We start from the raw sequence: 19,100 nt of genomic DNA, 5'->3' as shown, positions 1-19,100 counted from the left end.
TTTATCTGCTCTCTGTTGGGCACTTGGTTGCTTCCGCTTTTCTGCTATTGCAGGTCATGCTGCAGTGAACACGGACAGCGCATGCATCTTTCTGTGCATTGGAGCGCGTGGGAGATGATTGACACTGGTTGTGTGAAGATATGGGGGGTGTGTGAGTGTGTGTGTGTTTGTGCGTGCGCGTACGATGTTTCCTCCTGCTGTGAGGAAAGGGTCATCATTTGGTCATCAGCCAAAGCTGCATCTGAGTGAAAGTCAGTTTCCTGGAGAACGCGCCGCACCAGGATGATTCTGTAATGGACAGCAACGAGTTAGCTGCAGTCAGGCAGACAGCGCCTTACAGTGACTGGCCTCAGAGGGTCTCAGGCATGAAGCACAGGTCTCCGTGGGAATGGACACGCTTGCTCTGCCCTGTAGGCATGGGTGTGGGCGGGTTGGGTTACGTGTTCTGAGGCTGTCTGACTCCACGGAAATGTGGGTTCTATGGACAGCACGCAGCAGTAGCTCCTGAAGACGGCACCTTCCCTGCCGGAAAGCCAGGGTGTCCGTGTACTCCCTGTTGTATAGGGAATGATGATCGTTTGGATCCGTGATAGGACGGGGGGGGGACTCAGGTGGACGCAGAGAGAGACTGATCTGTAGAGAAACCAGGAGGTGAGCCAGAGTGTAGTGGTGTGATCCTGGCTCACTGCAACCTCTGGCTCCTGGGTTCAAGTGATTCTCCTGCCTCAGCCTCCTGAGTAGCTGGGATTATAGGCGCCTACTACCACGCCCAGCTAATTTTTGTATTTTTGGTGGAGACGGGGTTTCACCATGTTGGCCAGACTGGTCTCGAACTCCTGATCCACCTGCCTCAGCCTCCCCAAGTGCTGGGATTATAGGCGTGAGCCACCCCGCCCTGCTGATTTTCTTATCTGTAAAGTGAGGGTAAATGCCATGAGAGGACTGTGCATAGCATAGAATAAACACTCCACAAATGGTGGTTTACTGTGAATGGTCATCATGAGGATGAGACGAGGGTGTGGTTTCTAGGCTGCCTGAGTTCTGGAGACGGCTGCTAATGTCACATGCCGTGGGTAAGTGTCTGTTTTTACTCCGCCGTCATTCCTTATTTGATGGGCTTGATCCTCGGAGGAGCGGGACGGAATTCCAAAGGCATGTGTTTGAAATGAAAGGGGAGCTGCGTGCACACGGTTCTCCTGGGGCTGTTCTATAACCGCTGTTGAGAGACAGGGCTCCTCTGAGGGTGACCCACTAGGTAGAGTTCCCTGTTGGCTCAGCCCCTGTGACCTGGACTTTCAGGGGTACGGTAGGAATTGCTCCTTTGCTTGGCAGATGTCTCAAGGCCACGGGTGCGGCAGGTCCTGCAGTGGCGCTTTGTCATGATACTCCTGTCCGGGACGGACTGCCCGTGCGTTGGCGCTTCCCTAGGATGATCATACTGCGTTTTTACCTCCCTTTTTTGTGTTGGGACAAATAATTGTCATCCTGTCATGTTGGCCTAGAGTGTCTGGGACAGTACCATGCAGTCCAGGCTGTAGCCGAGAAGCAGTGGGTTCTCCCGACAGCGCAGGTGCGTGGCGGGCTGTGCCTTCCAGGAGCGTGAGTGCACTCTGACAGCACAGTCTTGACAGCGCAGTGACAGAGTTGCCGGACAGTGTGTTGTTTCTCAGAACCTGTCATTAAGCAGTGTGAGACCGTATATTGTAGAATTTAGCAAGGTATGGACTTCAGAATTGCTCTGAGAAGTGTTTGCATACGGAGTGCTACCTCTGATTGTACCCTAAACTTGTGGAGTTATCTGGTGTATATCCGTTTTCTGTTAATGTCATGGCACAGCCCATTTGACGGGCCTGGTGGGGACACTGCCTGGCAGCTTGCCCCATCTGGCGCTCTGTTCTGTGCAGCTTCTGAGCCTCGAGGCAGCCACCCCCACGACGCCTCACCGGATTCTGTGATGTCCACAGACTTCTGGCTGAGGAGGACATGTGAATGTTCTAAGACTCCACATTTAGGCTTGACGGCAGTTGCAAAGCCTGTTGGGGATTCAAATATAAATGGGCTTTTTGAAGTAACTTTATTTTTCTAAAGAGGGATGTGGAGTATTGTTACAGAATTTTTTCCCTTTTTAGGTACAAAACACTGTGATATTTGGCTGCTGCCACAGAAAGTTAATTGAGTCCTTTGTGTCAGCCAGAGGATGAGACTCCGGTGGGATTCCCATGCAGGCAGCGGAAGGAGGCCCCGCCGCAGCGCCGGTAGGGCGGCCGGGGGGCACCCCTCAGCCCCAGGCCTTGTATTCCGTTGCTGGACGGGGATGGCAGTGACAGCACTCAGTTCTTTTTTTGAAGCAGATTAGATGCAGACACAGTGGCTTAGTTTTGAATGAAGGCCTGGTCCTCAGGTTGTTCTTAAAAAGTAATCCATCAGGAAATGGATCAGCAAGAATGGGAGTTCACTTCTTGCTCCATGTGTGTGGGGTTTTCTTCTCAATCGATTCTCTCCCATGCGGTGTGGCCGCTCTATGGCTCCGTCCCGTGGGGCACCCAGCCAGGAGGGATGGAGCTGCTGTGGAGTCTGTGGAACTGTGAAGTGAGGACATGGAGACTTAGTGAGCTGAGATCCTGCTATGCATCAGTATGTGAGGAGGCCACCCCAAAGGCTCATGCCAGCTCCAGGTTGGATTAGTAGAACTGGTGTCTAGAAAAAGGGACTGATTGCTTCTGGTCAACTTTCCATGGATGGGTGTGGTGGTGGTTATTCTGAGTGCCACATTAAAAGGGGTGCTGCGGGTGGAGGGAGCTAGAGGAGAGAAGCCACTGGGAACCTGCGTGTGAACAGTGAGAACGGAATTTGCCCCAGCCCCCTGGGAGTCACTCTGCTGTTGCGGTGAGTGATCCCTCTGAACTGTAAACTTGGAATCGATCACTCAAGCTTCCTTTTAACTTTTAGATTTCGTGTCTTGATGTGTTTTTAGGGTGCTTGCCTCTTTGTAGGCTTTAACAGAAAACGCTGTAAGTGGGTTTAGGGGAGTCTGTAACGTGCAGAATAAGTGGAGGAAGAATGCGTTGTCTACATAGGCGCCGACTTGTGTGACTGAAGCTGTAACCACCCTTTGCAGTCCAGAGTTTCTGTGACCTGTGTGGAGAGGTTGGAGGGCCAGGCAGAGAGCGAGTGTGAAAGCCATGGAGGATCCTAGGGAGTGGATTCCTAAGTGGGCGAGGTGGGTCATCAGTGAGGATCCCAGGGAGTGGGTTCCCAAGCAGGAGGTGAGGCGAGTCATCAGGATCCCAGGGAATGGCTGCAGCGCCTCTGCCCACTGACCCGCCTTAAGACCCCGCCCTGGTGCCTGTGGCTGTAGATTTCCTGGGTAGTCCCAGCACATATTGTAGCCCAAAACCTTCCCTGTGTGCCCGGCCTTCTCTCTTCCTGGGTGCCCTGCACATCCGTGGCCTGTGTAAGCACCTCTGCAAGCTTTCTGAGCACCTGCTGCCCCAGCGCCTCCTCCCCACCCCACTCTGTTCTCTTGCTCCTTTCTCTGGGTGTGAAAATCATGGCTGCTTACTGGAGGACTGCTGGGAGATGCAGGAAAGATCAAGACCAGAAAACCACTAAGTACCCCTGTTTAGAATCTGGAGCAGGATTGGCTTTGCACCCTGCCTTTTCACTTAGTTTTCTTGAGCACTCTCTGGTGATAGGCAGTATTTTAAAGAATCGGCTTTTTTTTTTTTTTTTTAAAGTAAACTCTGAGCTAAAAGAATCTGTTCCTTAAACATCTTTGTCAAGTTGATAGAATGAAATGGGATCTGCTTTATTTGAAATTATTTGATTTCTAGGGAGGTCGATTATAGTTTTGTTTTTATTATTTGTATATTTTTAAGGTTTTAAATTTGCTTTTTGTATTTATTGCTGTATATTTTTATATCTGTTATTGAGGCATAATTATAATAAAATTCAATAACATGCGTACCTTTTAGGTATACAGTTAGATGAGTGTTATGAAATAATGCACACCCATGTGATCACCACCACAGTCGAGATGTAGTCCTTCTCATCACCCCAGAGAGCGCCCTCCTGCCCTTTGTAGTTGGTCCCCTCCCGGCACCTACCCCGGGAAGCCACTGTGGGCCATGGTGGCATCTCGCGTTTATGACACTCGTGTGTGTGGAGTCCAGCAGAACCTGCTTTTGTTCAGCGAGGTGATTGCTGTGTGCGTCAGTGAACAATTCCCTTTTGTTTCTGAGAAGTCCTCCCCAGTGTGGGCAGCAGCGTGCACTGTTCATTCACCCCCTGAAGGACAGCATCTGTGAACATGTGCGTGTCAGTCTTGTGCGGACCACTGGTTTCCTTTCTCTTGTGTAAATGTTTAATATCATATTGCTAAGTTGTGCACCAAGTTTGTTTCACATGACAAGAAACAGTCACTGTGGCTTCACTGTCTTGCGTTCTAACCGGTGCCATGGGTCCAGCTGCCCCGCAGCCGCTTCAGCGCTTGATGTCGTCTTGAGCTCAAGTGCCCAGCCACGTGTGGTAGGAGGTCCTGGTGGATTTGGCATGTGTTTCCCTGACCACTTGTGATGGTGGACATCTTTTCCTGTTTTCATTGGCCATTTTCCATCTTTATTCCTCCATTTTTATATAGTATGAACCTTCTGATCAGATGTTTTGTTTGTATTTTTATTGGGTCATTTATCTTACTACTATAAGGTACAATTCTGGACCGGGCACAATGACTCATGCCTGCTATCCCAGCACTTTGGGAGGCTGAAGCGGGCAGATCGCTTGAGGTCAGGAGTTTAAGACCAACTTGGCTAACATGGCAAAACCCCATCTCTTCTAAAAAATTAGCTGGGAATGGTGGTGCACGTTGTAATCCCAGCTATTCAGAAGGCTGAAGCAGGAGAACTGCTTGAACTTGGGAGGCAGAAGTTGCAGTGAGCCAAGATCGCACCACTGCACTCCGGCCTGGGTGACAGAGTGAGACTCCATCTCAAAAAAAAAAAAAAAAATTGGAATTCTGTATATATTCTGGATTCAAATCATTTGTTAGTCATGTGTTTCAAAATATTTCACCCAGTCTGTCTTTTGCCTTTGTATTTTCTAATGGTGTGTTTTTGAGGTTTTGTACTTTGATGGAGCCCTGTTTAGGATGTTGTACCTAAGAAATCTTTATGCACTCCGAGGTCATGGAGATCTTCCCTGCTTTAGTCCCGAGGTTTATAGTAGACAGCTCGGCTCTTATCAGATGGTTTTGGCAGCTCACGGTGTTTCCTGTGTGAGCAGTAAGTGCTCACACAACAGAAATCAGTGAGAAATGGGGTTTCGTCTGTTGTCATTTTTAGAGTAACCAGCAATAAGCAAGTTCATAGTGTTTTTTTGTTTCTTTGGTTTTAGATCAACAGGGGGTCCTTCGGGTCGGAGTGGACATCGGATGGTGGCCTGGAAGAGACAGTTGATCCTTTTTGGTGGCTTCCATGAAAGTACACGGTTGGTACCAAGAATGGAAAAATCTTTCTTTCCTGAAGCCTTAAGGGGTAGACTTTTTACGGGAAGAGCATTCTGAATACATAAGAAAGATGTGCCCATTCTCCCACATCCAGCTCCACCGGACCTTGGTGTGGGTGGCCACACAGGGCCTTGACTCTGAAGGGCCACACACCTGGCCTTGCGCTGGCATCATGCTGTGTTCGTGTTGAAATTCTTAACCTTGTTGAACAAGGGACCCTACATTTTAGGTTTACACCAGGCCCTGCAGATGACACGGCTAGTTCTATCTAAAATGGGGTTTTGGCTAGGCACAGTGGCTCACACCTATGATCCCAGCACTTTGGGATGGTGAGGCAGGTGGGTCACTTGTGGTCAGGAGTTAAAAACCAGCCTAGCCAACATAGTGAACCCTTTCTCTACTAAAAATAAAAAAATTAGCCAGGCATGGTGGCAGGCGCCTGTAATCCAGCTATTCAGGAATCTGAGACAGGAGAATCGCTTAAACCCAGGAGGTAGAGGTTGCAGTGAGTTGAGATCCTGCCACTGCACTCCAGCCTGGGTGACAGAGTGAGACTTTGAATGAATGAATGGGATTCTAAAACCTTATCTGGGTTCGGAATACCTTGGGGTACTGGTTAGAGGGCTGATTGCAGCTCCGACTCGGCTGGAGTGAGGCCCAAGAATGTGCATTTTAACAAGCTCCCAGATGATGCTGACGTTGCTGGCCGGTGGACCTCACTTTGAGAGCCACTGGTCTGTAGTCACTTAAACACACTCCTGTCCAGAGAAGCAGCAATAGCATACCTTCCACAGTGATACCTTGTTCTCTGTTGATGGCATGTGGATGTTGGTGCAGCCGGCACGGCTGCCCAGGGTGAGTGCTGTGATTGTTGTAGGCCTGTCATCTGCTCATGTGTATCCTTGAGCTTCCTTGGTTCAGTCCGGAAAAGCAACATGCAGGGAGCTGCTTATCCCTGTGTCACAAGCGCAGTCACATTCTGGGTAAGGTGAAGGCCATCTCTTCTGAAGGACTTTCTGCTGGCCTCCTGTGCTGTGAGAGACAATGGCTGTCTTTATCTCCGGGGCCTCCTTTGAAGCTCTCTTTCTGTACTGGCCCCTTCGGAAATAACGTCACGACGGATGTGAGGGTGCCAGTCACACCTTTGTCACGTTGCCAGTCCAGTTGCACGTGCTGGTGATTCTCTGCTGATTCTTGGTGCATCATGATAAGTCTCTTCAGCCACGTGGGAGGACTGTGCTGGGTGGGTTAGGAGGGGCAGGTGATGTAAGGTTTCAGCTTCCCCCATCATGGGCTGAGACATTATGATATGGATTGGGCTCAGTTAAGGTTTCAGAATTTTTTTTTTTTTTTGAGACGGAGTTTCAGTCTTGTTGCCCAGGCTGGAGTGCAATGTGTGATCTTGGCTCACTGCAACCTCCACCTCCTGGATTCAGGCGATTCTCCTGCTTCAGCCTCCTGTGCAGCTGAGATTACAGGTGCCTGCCACCATGCCCAGCTAATTTTTGTATTTTTCGTAGAGACTGGGTTTCACCATGTTGGTAAGGCTGTTCTCAAGTGACTGACCTTAAGTGATGTGCCCACCTCAGCCTCCTAAAGTGCTGGGATTACAGGCGTGAGCCACCACGCCCAGCCAGGTTTCAGATTTTCTTTACAAATACGTTCTCATTAATTTTGTGAATTGGGGGGAAAGGGGATCCAAATGCTTAAATACTTTACAAGGGGGCAAATTTTAAGAACATAATTCAGATTAAAAGGTATTGAAGGCTGGGCGCAGTGGCTCCCGCCTATAATCCCAGCACTTTGGGAGACCGAGGTGTGTGGATCACTTGAGGCCAGAAGTTTGAGACCAGCCTGGCCAACATGATGAAAACCATCTCTACTAAAAATACAAAAAAATGAGTCAGGTGTGGTGGTGCGCACCTGGAATCCCAGGTGCTCAGAAGGCCAAGGCAGGAGAATTGCTTGAACCCGGGAGGCGGAGGTTGAGGTGAGCCGAGATTGTGCTGTTGCACCCTAGCCTGGGTGACAGAGTGAGACTCTTGACTCAAAAAAAGTATCTTGGTCTGTTTTATGTGGCTGTAACAGAATACCTGTGAATAGGTCATTTTTAAAAAGAGGTTTCACTTTATGCCAGTGCACACTGGGGAACTAATGCCTTGCTGAGGGAACTAATCCAGTGTTGTTCCTAGCTAGCGGAAAGCCGCGCCAAGCCACTCACGAGGGGCCCGCCCCTGACCCACACGCCTCTCGCAGCCCTCTTTCCCAGCACTGCACTCTGGGGATCAGAGCACGAGTTTGGGGGGACAAACTCAAACCATGACAAGGCATGGTTTTGTGTCCTCGAAGGAGTTACCTGGATGGGGCAATGCTATAATTTTGAATGGTTTGCAAATGTTTTACACTCGTTCTCTTCAAGAACAGGCTGTCACTAGCAGGCCATCATCTCTCTTTAATAGACAGGAAGCTGCTGGGCTTTGTGGCTCAGCATCTTGGCCTCCCGGAGTGCTAGGATTACAGCACTTTGGGAGGCCAAGGCTGGTGGATCACCTGAGGTAAGGAGTTCAAGACCAGCCTGGCCAACTTTGCAAAACCCCATCTCTACTAAAAAGTAAAAAATTAGCCAGGCATGGTGGGCACCTGTAATCCCAGCGACTTGGGAGACTGAGGCAGGAGAGTCGTTTGAACCCAGGAGGTGGAGGTTGCAGTGAGCCGAGATGGCGCCACTGCACTCCAGCCTGGGCGACAGAGAGATACTCATGGAAGAAAAAAAAGAAAAAAAGTTGAGGAAGCCAAGGGAACTCATAAGTTACTCAGCTCACTGTGGCCTCCACCTTCCAGGTTCAAACTGCGTGCCTCAGCCCCCCGAATAGCTGGCATTATAGGTGCTTGCCCCCGTGCCTGGGTAGTTTTCCATATTTTTAGTAAAGATGTGAGGTTTCTCTATATTGGCCACGCAGGTTTTGAACTTGTGATCTCAAGTGATCCACCTGCCTCAGACTCCCAAAGTGCTGGGATTACAGGCATGAGCCCGGCGTGCCCAGTATGTTTATCTGAAAACCAGGCGTGGCAACTGGTGCTGGGTACACACCCTGTGACTTTTCCTGCTTCACACAAAACAGCAACGAACAGGAGAAAACCAGGTACTTCAGACTCGGGCTAGAGCCACTCGCTCTTCCATTTTTCTTTCCTTAAATCAGTTCTGCTCTCCTTTTTGAGTAGCCAGAGAGCAGTGTCTTACTCTTTTACAATTACTCTGTCAAAGTCCCATGTAGGACGGGATGTTCTGGGTGTGCCGCGGAGACTCCCCGTGCCTCCAGCAAAGCTGCCACTTCCCTATGCGGCCCAGTCTGCGAGCTGGGTCCGGCAGGTAGTGAGGAAGGCAGGAAATGGTAAGGGCATTCCTGTTAACATGCCTCGTTGCCCCACTGTGTTCTCAGGTTGCTGTTTTCTGAGAGCGCGTAGCCCCCTCGCTCACCCTCCATTCCACCTCGGCGTCCTACCTACCGCTCTTCCTGCCAGGCTGCGCATCCCTCCCTTCTGATCGTTCAGTTAAATGTGTCGTTCACTGCTGCCCTTCAAGTTGCACACCTGGTAACCTAATGTAACCGCCTGTGTTACCTGTAAGGAAATAGAGTAAGGCTTTCAGATGAAAGTCCTATGCCTCGCTCTTTCTCTGGCTGGAACCATGGAGGGTTCCTGCTGTGCCAGAAACCCTTAAGAAGCAGTGAAGGAATTTCGCAGAGCTGAAGATGAAGCACCTGAGAAAGAAGTTTGCCCGAAAGATGCTTCGAAAGGCAAGGAGGAAGCTTCCCTATGAGAAATCGAAGCACCGCCACGAGGAATATAGGTAGATGGACAGAACTGAAAATCCAATGCGAGCACGAGCATGGCAAGGAACACCGGCGACTTCTGTGTACCTGCAGAGCCCAGATGCGTCTGTCATCAGGATCAGAGGTCTCAGCGGTGTGAGACCACAGGCCGGAAAGGTGTTGCAGCTGCTTCTCCTTCCTCAGATCTTCAGTGGAACCTTTGTGAAGCTCAGCAAAGCTTCTGTTAACAGGCTGAGGGTTAGAGCCATATATTGCATGTGGAAACCCAAATCTGAAGTCAGTAAATGAGTAATCATCAAACGTGGTTATGGCAAAATCAGTGAGGAGGGAACTGCTTTGACAGGTAACGCTCTGATTGCTTGATCTCTTGGAGAACATGGTCCCGTCTGCATGGAAGATCTGATTCATGGGGTCTGTACTGCTGGAAAACGCTTCAAAGAAGCCAGTAACTCCCTGTGGCCCCTCAAATCATCTTCCTCGAGGCGGAATGAAGGAAAAACACCCATTTTGTAGGAGGAGGAGATGCTGGCAACAGCGGGGACCAGATCAACAGGCTTATTAGAGGAATGAACTGAGGTGTCTGCCATGATTATTTTTCTAAGCTACTCAGTTAATAAACAGTACCTGCTTTCAAAAAAAAAAAAAAAAAAATTCCTATGCATGTGTGGGCCAGCATTATTTCTGGTTTTCAAATGTAAACTCATGTGCTTGCGGTCCTTTCGTGTAAATTCACACTTCACTTACACAGGTGACTTGGTAAAAGTGTTGGGCCACCTCCAGGTAGTTTGCGTCAAGATTGAAGTCGAGGAGGTACGGCAGGTGTCTGTGGCCTGTTGCAGGGAAAACGCCCAGGTTTCTGTGTTGATTGTTACATTGGTGTGAGAGCAGAGGAGAAAAATGGTGTGAGGTTTTTCCAAACAGTAGGAAATTTACCTTTAATTTAAATCGGGTTCAGTTTTTAATGTCAGGGTTTTTTCCAGTGTTGCTGATCCTGACGGTGTTGCTTTGTTCTAACCAGGGATTACATCTATTACAACGATGTGTATGCCTTTAACCTGGACACCTTCGCGTGGAGCAAGCTGTCCCCGGCTGGGACGGGGCCCACACCCCGATCCGGCTGCCAGATGTCCGTCACTCCTCAAGGCGGCATTGTCCTCTACGGGGGCTACTCGAAACAGGTAGGTGCGGCGTGAGGACAGGGACATTCCTTTCTGTGGAAACTTTCAAATAGGATGACTCATTGGTTTCATACCAACAGTTCTCTTTATTGAATTAGAAAGGAGATGGTATTCCTCTGTGAACTTGGTGCGACTACTAGACCATATGTTCTCATCCACACCCCTCTCAGCAGTGCAGTGTGAACGACTCCATATTCCTGAGGTCTCCTTCCTGTCTCGTGGACCCTCACTACTGCATAGTAGTCCCTGTGGAATGAAATTCTCCTCACTCCTGTTCATGGGCTTTTTTCTCTTGTAAGCTGGGAACAGCACGACAGGAATGTTCTTGCACCCACCTGCTGGTGGAGCATGTCCTCCGGATGCGTGCTGGTGTCTCTTGCTGGTGAGGCGTGTTTTTCCATGTGCACACCGGCCATTCTGCTCGTGGGGTGTGATTTTCCATGTGCACACTGGGCATTCTGCTCATGGGGTATGATTTTCCACGTGCACACTGGGCATTCTGCTCATGGGGTGTGATTTTCCACGTGCACACCGGCCATTCTGCTCATGGGGTGTGATTTTCCACATGCACACTGGGGCATTCTGCTCGTGGGGTGTGATTTTCCACATGCGCACTGGGCATTCTGCTCGTGGGGTGTGATTTTCCATGTGCACACCGGCCATTCTGCTCATGGGGTGTGATTTTCCACATGCACACTGGGGCATTCTGCTCGTGGGGTGTGATTTTTTCCATGTGCACACCGGCCATTCTGCTCATGGGGTGTGATTTTCCACCTGCACACTGGGGCATTCTGCTCGTGGGGTGTGATTTTCCACATGCACACTGGGGTATTCTGTTCGTGGGGTGTGATTTTCCATGTGCACACCGGCCATTCTGCTCATAGGGTGTGATTTTCCACCTGCACACTGGGGCATTCTGCTCGTGGGGTGTGATTTTCCACATGCACACTGGGGTATTCTGCTCGTGGGGTGTGATTTTCTATGTGCACACCGGCCATTCTGCTCATAGGGTGTGATTTTCCACCTGCACACTGGGGCATTCTGCTCGTGGGGTGTGATTTTCCACAGGCACACTGGGCATTCTGCTCGTGGGGTGTGATTTTCCACAGGCACACTGGGGCATTTTGCTCGTGGGGTGTGATTTTCCACAGGCACACTGGGGCATTCTGCTCGTGGTGTGTGATTTTCCACGTGCACACTGGGGCATCCTCGTGGGGTGTGATTTTCCACGTGCACACTGGGACATTCTGCTCGTGGGGTGTGATTTTCCACATGCACACTGGGCATTCTGCTCGTGGGGTGTGATTTTCCACGTGCACACTGGGCATTCTGCTCGTGGGGTGTGATTTTCCACGTGCACACTGGGCATTCTCGTGGGGTGTGATTTTCCACGTGCACACTGGGCATTCTCGTGGGGTGTGATTTTCCACGTGCACACTGGGCATTCTGCTCGTGGGGTGTGATTTTCCACAGGCAGACTGGGGCATTCTGCTCGTGGGGTGTGATTTTTCCACAGGCACACTGGGGCATTCTGCTCGTGGGGTGTGATTTTCCACGTGCACACTGGGACATTCTGCTCGTGGGGTGTGATTTTCCACGTGCACACTGGGCATTCTGCTCGTGGGGTGTGATTTTCCACAGGCAGACTGGGGCATTCTGCTCATGGGGTGTGATTTTCCACAGGCATACTGGGGCATTCTGCTCGTAGGGTGTGATTTTCCACGTGCACACTGGGGCATTCTCGTGGGGTGTGACTTTCCACGTGCACACTGGGACATTCTGCTCGTGGGGTGTGATTTTCCACGTGCACACTGGGCATTCTGCTCGTGGGGTGTGATTTTCCACGTGCACACTGGGCATTCTCGTGGGGTGTGATTTTCCACGTGCACACTGGGCATTCTGCTCGTGGGGCATGTGCTCTGTAGAGGTGGCTGGCAGAGGCTCAGTCCTCGGCACCCTAGTGTTCTGTTGCTTCACTCCCATTTCACACCTCACCAACCTTGACATTTTTGTGTATCTGAGAGGCACAAAATGGTATCTCATTGTAGGGTTTTGAGAAATCCTTTACAGTTTGAAAACTTTGAGACACAGCCAAGTTGAGAGAGTTTTGCAGGGAAGACTCACGCACTCCTCCAGGTCCTTGTGCTGAGATCTTGCTGTACTTGCTTCACCATGTGTCTGTTTACGTGGCTGTACCCTTCGCCCTCTCTCCGTTGTCTTTTCGACGTGTTTCACAGGGAAGCACAGGCGCCCTCCTCTAAACACTCAGCGTATGACCAAGTTGAAGTCCAGGGTCATTTCTTATGCGTAACTTACCCTAGTGAGGGCACACGTTGTTTTTTTTTTTGAGACGGAGTCTTGCTCTGTCGTCCAGGCTGGAGTGCTGTGGGGCAGTTTCGGCTCACTCCAGCCTCTTGGGTTCAGACGAGTCTCCTGCTTCAGCCTCCTGAGTAGCTGGGACTGACTGCAGGCATGTGCCACCATGCCCAGGTAATTTTTTTTTTTGTATTTTTCGTAGACATGGGGTTTCACCATGTTTGTCAGGCTGGTCTCGAACTCCTGACCTTGTGATCCACCTGCCTCTGCCTCCCGAAGTGCTCTGATTACAGGCGTGAGATACCGCACCCAGCCTGAGGGCACACATTCTTACAAGTGTGCACACCGTGTGACCCACACCCTGGTCCTGCCCTGCCTTTCCCACTTGGCTCCCCTGCTGTCACCCCCCGCTGAGGTGAGGCTGCTCTGATTTTCCTACCGTATCAGATCTGCCTGTCCCGGAGCGTCCACTAAACGCAGTCACCCAGATTTGAGCAAATCTCACTCAGTGAGCGTTTCAGATTCACATATGCTGCCTGTTTTTGTTCATTGCTGCTTCGTGCTGAGAAGTGTTCCGTGAGGTGACTACCCCACAGTTTGTGGCTCTGTTTTTCGCTGAGGGACACCTGGGCTGTTTCCATTCTTGGGAAGACACAGCCCTTGGATGTGCCTTGAATGAAGCTGCTATGGGCATGTCCGTGGGGGTCTGTGTGTGGCTCCACATTGGTTTCTCTGGGGTAAATGGAACTGCTGCACCCTAGGGTGGGTGTGGGTGTTATTTAAGAAGGATTGGTCAGCCGTCTTCCCAAAGCAGTGGCCGGAAACGTCAGGGAGCTCTAGTCGTTTTGGTTCTTACCAGCCTGAGGGCATCAGTCTTTGTTTTAGCCGTTCTGGTGGACGTGTGGTATCTTGTGGTTTTATTTCGCATTTCTCTGAGGACTGCTGGTGTCCAGCGCTTTTTGTGAGCTTATCAGTCATGTGTACATCGTCCCTCAAGTGTGTGTTCACGGCTTCTGCTGTTTGTAATGGGTTGTATTTTTGCTGGTGAGTCGCAGAGGTTTGCGTTCTGGAGAGCAGTCCCTTTCAGGTGTGTTACAGTCCCCCAGCCCCCCACCCCCGCCGTAGTGGCTGCCTGGTTTGTTAATGAGTAAAAGCTTAGAGTTTTGATAAAATCTAATTTTTTATGTTTTTCTTTTATGATTGTTACTTTCTGTGATACCTTGTTTACCTTCAGTAACAAAGATTTTCTTATACTTTTCTCTAAAAATTACATGGTCTTATAATTAGTCCTGTGATCTGCCCTGAAATAATTCTCAAGAGTAGCATGAGGTGGGTATTGAGGCTCATCCATTTCCCCCACATAGATACTCCTCTATCTCAGCATCATCTGTTGCAAAGGCTTTTTAGGCTGTGTGCGGTAGCTCACATCTGTAATCACAGCACTTTGGGAGGCTGAAGCAGGTGGATCACTTGAGGTAAGGAGTTCAAGACCAGCTTTGCCAACATGGTGAAATCCTGTCTCTACCGAAAAATACAAAAAGTAGCCGGGAGTTGTGTCACATGCCTGTAATCCCAGCTACTCGGGAGGCTGGGGCAGGAGAATCGCTTGAACCCGGGAGGCAGAGGTTGCAGTGAGCCGATATCACACCACTGCACTCCAGCCTGGGCAATAGAGCGAGACTGTCTCAGAAAAGGAAAAAAGGCCTTTGATTCCCCACTGAATACCTTAGGAACCCTTGTTGGAAATCATGTGACTGCAGGAATACAGTTCAGTTCCTGGGCTCCGTTCTGATCCACGTCAGTCCTGATGCCAGTGTCTCACCATCCTCGCTGTTACGCCTTGTTAGTGACTCATTCAGCTGCTGCTTTTTAAAGTTTGAACTGTTCGGAGTTCTTCACGTTTCTGTATACGTTTTACCGTGAACTTGTTGATGTCTAACAAAGAAGGCCCAAAGCCCTTTTCAGGAGCTGCTGGAAATCTGATTAGAGTTGCTTTCAATCTGTAGATGAATTTAGGGAAGATTCTGAGTCTTCCAATCTTTGAACAAGGATTATCTCTCAATTTATTTTGGTTTTCTTTTTTCTTTTTTTTTTTTTCTTTTTTTTTAATGAGACAAAGTCTCTCTGTCACCCAGGCCGGAGTATAGTGGCGCCATCTTGGCTCACTGCAACCTCCGCCTCCCAGGTTTAAGCCATTCTCTGTCAGCTTCCCGAGTAGCTGGGATTACAGGCACCTGCCACCATGCCTGGCTAATTCTTTTGTATTTTTAGTAGAGATGAGGTTTCACCATCTTGGCCAGGCTGGTCTTAAACTTCTGATCATGTGATCCACCTGCCTTGGCCTCCCAAAGTGCTGGGATTATAGGCATGAGTCACCGCACCTGGCCTATTTTTGTTTTGTGTTGTTTTCTTTCTTTCTTTCTTTCTTTCCTTTCCTTCTTTCCTCCTCCTCCTCCTCCTTCTCCTTCTTCTTCTTTCTTTTCTTCTTTCTTGAGTCGGAGTTTCGCTCTTGTTACCCAGGCTGGAGTGCAATGGCGAAATCTCGGCTCACCGCAACCTCTGCCTCCTGGGTTCAGGCAATTCTCCTGCCTCAGCCTCCTGAGTAGCTGGGACTGCAGGCACGCGCCACCATGCCCAGCTAATTTTTGTATTTTTCTTTTTAGTAGAGACGGGGTTTCACCATGTTGACCAGGATGGTCTTGATCTCATGACCTCGTGATCCACCCTCCTCCGCCTCCCAAAGTGCTGGGATTATAGGTGTGAGCCACCACGCCCGGCTCTTTTTATTATAATTTTTTTTGAGCCAGGGTCTTATTCTTTCACTCAGGCTGGAGTACAGTGACGCCATCTTGGCTCAGTGCAGTCTCGACCTGGGCTCAGGCAGTCCTCCCCCCTCAGCCCCACGAATAGCTGGTACTACAGGTGCACACCATTACGCCCAGCTAATTTTTATGTTTCTTTGTAGAGTTGGATTTTGCCACGTTGCCTAGACTAGTCTTGAACTCCTGGGCCTTTGCCCATCTTGGCCTCCCAGAGTGCTGGGATTACAGGAGTGAGTTCCACGGCCAGCCAATTTTCTGTAATCTTTCTCAGCAGTGCTTTTATTTCTCAGTGTAAAGGACTTCCATCTGATTAAATTTATGTTTATCGATGCTGTTGTCAGCGGAGTTCTTGAAATGATACTTTCCAATTACTTCCTGCTGATACATAAAAACACATTTTAGTCTGGGCAATTAACACATTTTAGTCTGGGCGATTACAGACTGGGATTATGCCTGTAATCCCAGCACTTTGGGAGGCCAAGGTGGGCCGATCACCTGAGGTCGGGAGTTTGAGACCAGCTTGAGCAACATGGAGAAATCCCATCTCCACTAAAAATACAGTTAGCCGGGCGTGGTGGCGCATGCCTGTAATCCCAGCTACTCGGGCTTGAAGCCGGGAGGCAGAGGTGGCAGTGAGCTGAGATCACGCCATTGCACTCCAGCCTAGGCAACAAGAGCAAAACTCCACCAAAAAAAAAAAAGAAAAAAAACCAGAAAAACAAAAACTTTTTTTGTGTGTATATTTGCCTTGTTTTTTGTGATCTTGCTGAATTTTATTTTTAGTTTTTCAGATTCATTAAAATTATGAAAGCAATCATGTAATACCCAAATGGGACAGTTTTACTTACTCCTTTCTTTTCTTCCCTTTTTTTTTTTCCCTGAGACAAAGTCTTGCTCTGTCGCAAGGCTGGAGTGCAGTGGCGTAATCTTGGCTCACTGCAACCTCCGCCTCCTGGGTTCAAGTGATTCTCCTGCCTCAGCCTCCCGAGTGGCTGGGCCCACAGGCACATGCCACCACGCCCGGCTAATTTTTGTGTTTTTAGTAGAGACGGGGTTTCACCATGGCCAGGATAGTCTCCATCTCCTGAGCTTGTGATCCGCCCGCCTCGGCCTCCCACAGTGCTGCGATTACAGGCTGAGCCACCGTGCCCGGCCTCGCTCACTCCTTTGCTGTCGCCATGCCTTTCATTTCCTCGTGTCTTACTGCAGCAGCTGGGGCTCCAGCGCAGTGTTGAATGGAGGTGTGCAGTGAGATTTCCAGCGCTACTCTGTCTCGGGAGGGACGCGCCCAGACACCCACCACCAGGACCGCTGGCTCTGGCCGGTTCCCAGATGTCCTTTACATTTCGAGTTGTGTTCTTCCAGGAATTTCTGTTAAAAATGAGTGTGAACATTTGATAAATCCATTATCTGCATTTATTGATCATACGGCTTTTCTCCTATAACTATTTTAACTACATTTTATGAATTTTATCAATGAATTTAAAATGATTCTCATTTCCTTTGTGCCTCTTTTGGACTGTGCATTGCTTCAGAGGGTGGTGTTTAATTTTCAGGTCATTGAGATTTTCCCACGTCTTTCTGGTCATGACTTCTGCTTATTCCGTTGTGACTAGAGAATATATTCTTCGTGAATTCAGAATGGCGTCTCTGCCTGTTGGGAGCATGTCGAGATGCAGCGGGTTTCTGTGGGTGGAGCCTGGCGTCCGCAGCCTGACCGATGATCAGTTATTCTGGTGATTGGTCTTCGAGGGGCTTTCAGCTTTTCTGTTTCGATGGGCCATTTGCAGATGTGCTTCTTCCTCTCCAGTCCTCACAGCATTCGGTTCTTCTTTCCTGCCTGCTGTGGTGTGTTCAGTGTCCTGAGAAGGCGTCTTCCCTGGGCACTGGGAAGAAAGGCTGGCCCGATACTTCTGGACTGTTTTGTGAGCAGAGCTCCCTAAAGGAAGACAGATAACCCCCGCTAGAGTCAGCCTAGGTCTTTCTGAGTGGGTGTGCCCTCCTGCGTGTGATTGTGAGACCATGGCCAGCATTTCTTGCCTCAGTTTCCCTCCTGGAACCGCTCCCTGTGTGCTACAAGTGGAGGTGTGCCTCTAGACCCCCTTCTTCTGTGTAGTTCTTCCCACCAGGGCATTTGCTTTCTTTTAGCTATAGGAAAATGCTCTCTGTTTTTTAGCTTCATCTGCAAAACATGGGAAACACTGAATGCTTCTTTTAGATGGTCAAGTTTAGGATTTCGGAATGTGTTACTGAGTGTTTCCTTCATAAAGTGTGTGACTTGGGGTCTCTGTAAGCTTTAAATGTCATTCTTACTGGCCCAGAGTGCAGCTGAGAGGCCCAAGTGAGTACTGACTGTCCTGGAGCAGGGCAGCACCTCGGGCTGCTAGACCCAGGCAGACCCACGAAGCGGGAGGCACAGGGTGGGCTGGGACCTGAGGATAGGAAGGAAGGGGATGGTTAGGGTGAGTTTCCAAACAAGGGGAAGTTCATGAGCAAAGGGTTGGAATCGTGCAGAGTGCGCCGGGGAAAGTTGGTGGCCGGAATTCAGAGGTCTATGAGGATGGCAAGAGCCCTGAATGTTGGGGGGCATTGAGCTCCCCCCTAGGAACTGGTGTCAGCAAGGCAGTGCCTGAGAGGGAGCGGGTGCTCTGATGGCACAGACAGTGCAGGGTTCAGGCGGAGGCTGGCAGGGCAGGTCAGTTAAGGAACAGCAAGCCTGCCAATGGCTGGTCCGCAGTAACCACTTCCTAGATGAGACACGTGGAAAGGAGCTGGCTTGGGACTGGTGTCGAGTGACTGCATTATTGATGGGTAGAATGACGGAGGCAGGAAGGACGCCTTCACATCAGGGAAGCTGGCAGTGGCTGCGTTTTTCCTTTCACCTCATTTCTTACGAGGCACCAAGGAAGTGTCAGGCCTGTGTTTTCCTGTTGCCTAGTTAGATAATTATAATCATGTATTTGTGAGCCATCGCTTAATTATGTAAATAGTGTAGACCCCAAGCAGTGGGGCCCTTGTGCTGGAGAGCTCCTGGGAGAAGCGTCTGTGGGTACTGAGCTGCTCCTGCAGTATCAGTGGAGAACATTTCTCCTGGATGGTTTTGTGACCACTTGGATTCCAAGACCTAGTAGGAAACAGATTTCTGCTATTGCTTTAAAATGTTTACAGTGGGCTGGGTGGGGCGGCTCACACCTGCAACCCCAGCATTTTAGGAGGCTGAGGTGGGTGGATCACTTGAGGTCTGGAGTTTCAGACCAGCCTGGCCAACATGGTGAAACCTTGTCTCCACTAGAGACAGAAAAATTACCTGGACGTGGTGGTGAGGACTTGTAATCTCAGCTACTTGGGAGGGCGAGGCCTGAGAATTGCTTGAACTCGGGAGGCGGAGGTTACCGTGAGCCGGAATCGTGCCACCACCCTCCACCCTGGGCAACAGACTGAGACTCTG

The 19,100-nt window shown here is 49.9% G+C and overlaps 1 protein-coding gene across 15 annotated transcripts in view; it reads left to right on the top strand.

Moving 5' to 3' along the window:
* KLHDC4 (kelch domain containing 4) overlaps positions 1 to 19,100 on the top strand; it is a 121,887-nt gene that overhangs the window by 76,402 nt on the left and 26,385 nt on the right. For 13 of the 15 annotated variants that reach the window (XR_013530249.1, XR_013530254.1, XR_013530250.1 and 10 more), the window contains 2 exons: positions 5,392 to 5,484; positions 10,355 to 10,514. Coding sequence is in view for 8 of the 15 variants with exons in the window: in XM_078357926.1 (XP_078214052.1) it covers positions 5,392 to 5,484; positions 10,355 to 10,514 (253 nt within the window). In the remaining 7 variants the exon portion in view is untranslated. The remainder of the gene's footprint in view (positions 1 to 5,391; positions 5,485 to 10,354; positions 10,515 to 19,100) is intronic. The other 2 variants (XR_013530253.1, XM_078357922.1) reach the window with 1 other exon arrangement.

Source organism: Callithrix jacchus, chromosome 20, assembly GCF_049354715.1.
Source record: "Callithrix jacchus isolate 240 chromosome 20, calJac240_pri, whole genome shotgun sequence".
NCBI lineage: Eukaryota > Metazoa > Chordata > Mammalia > Primates > Cebidae > Callithrix > Callithrix jacchus.
This window is presented reverse-complemented; position numbering and strand designations above follow the sequence as displayed.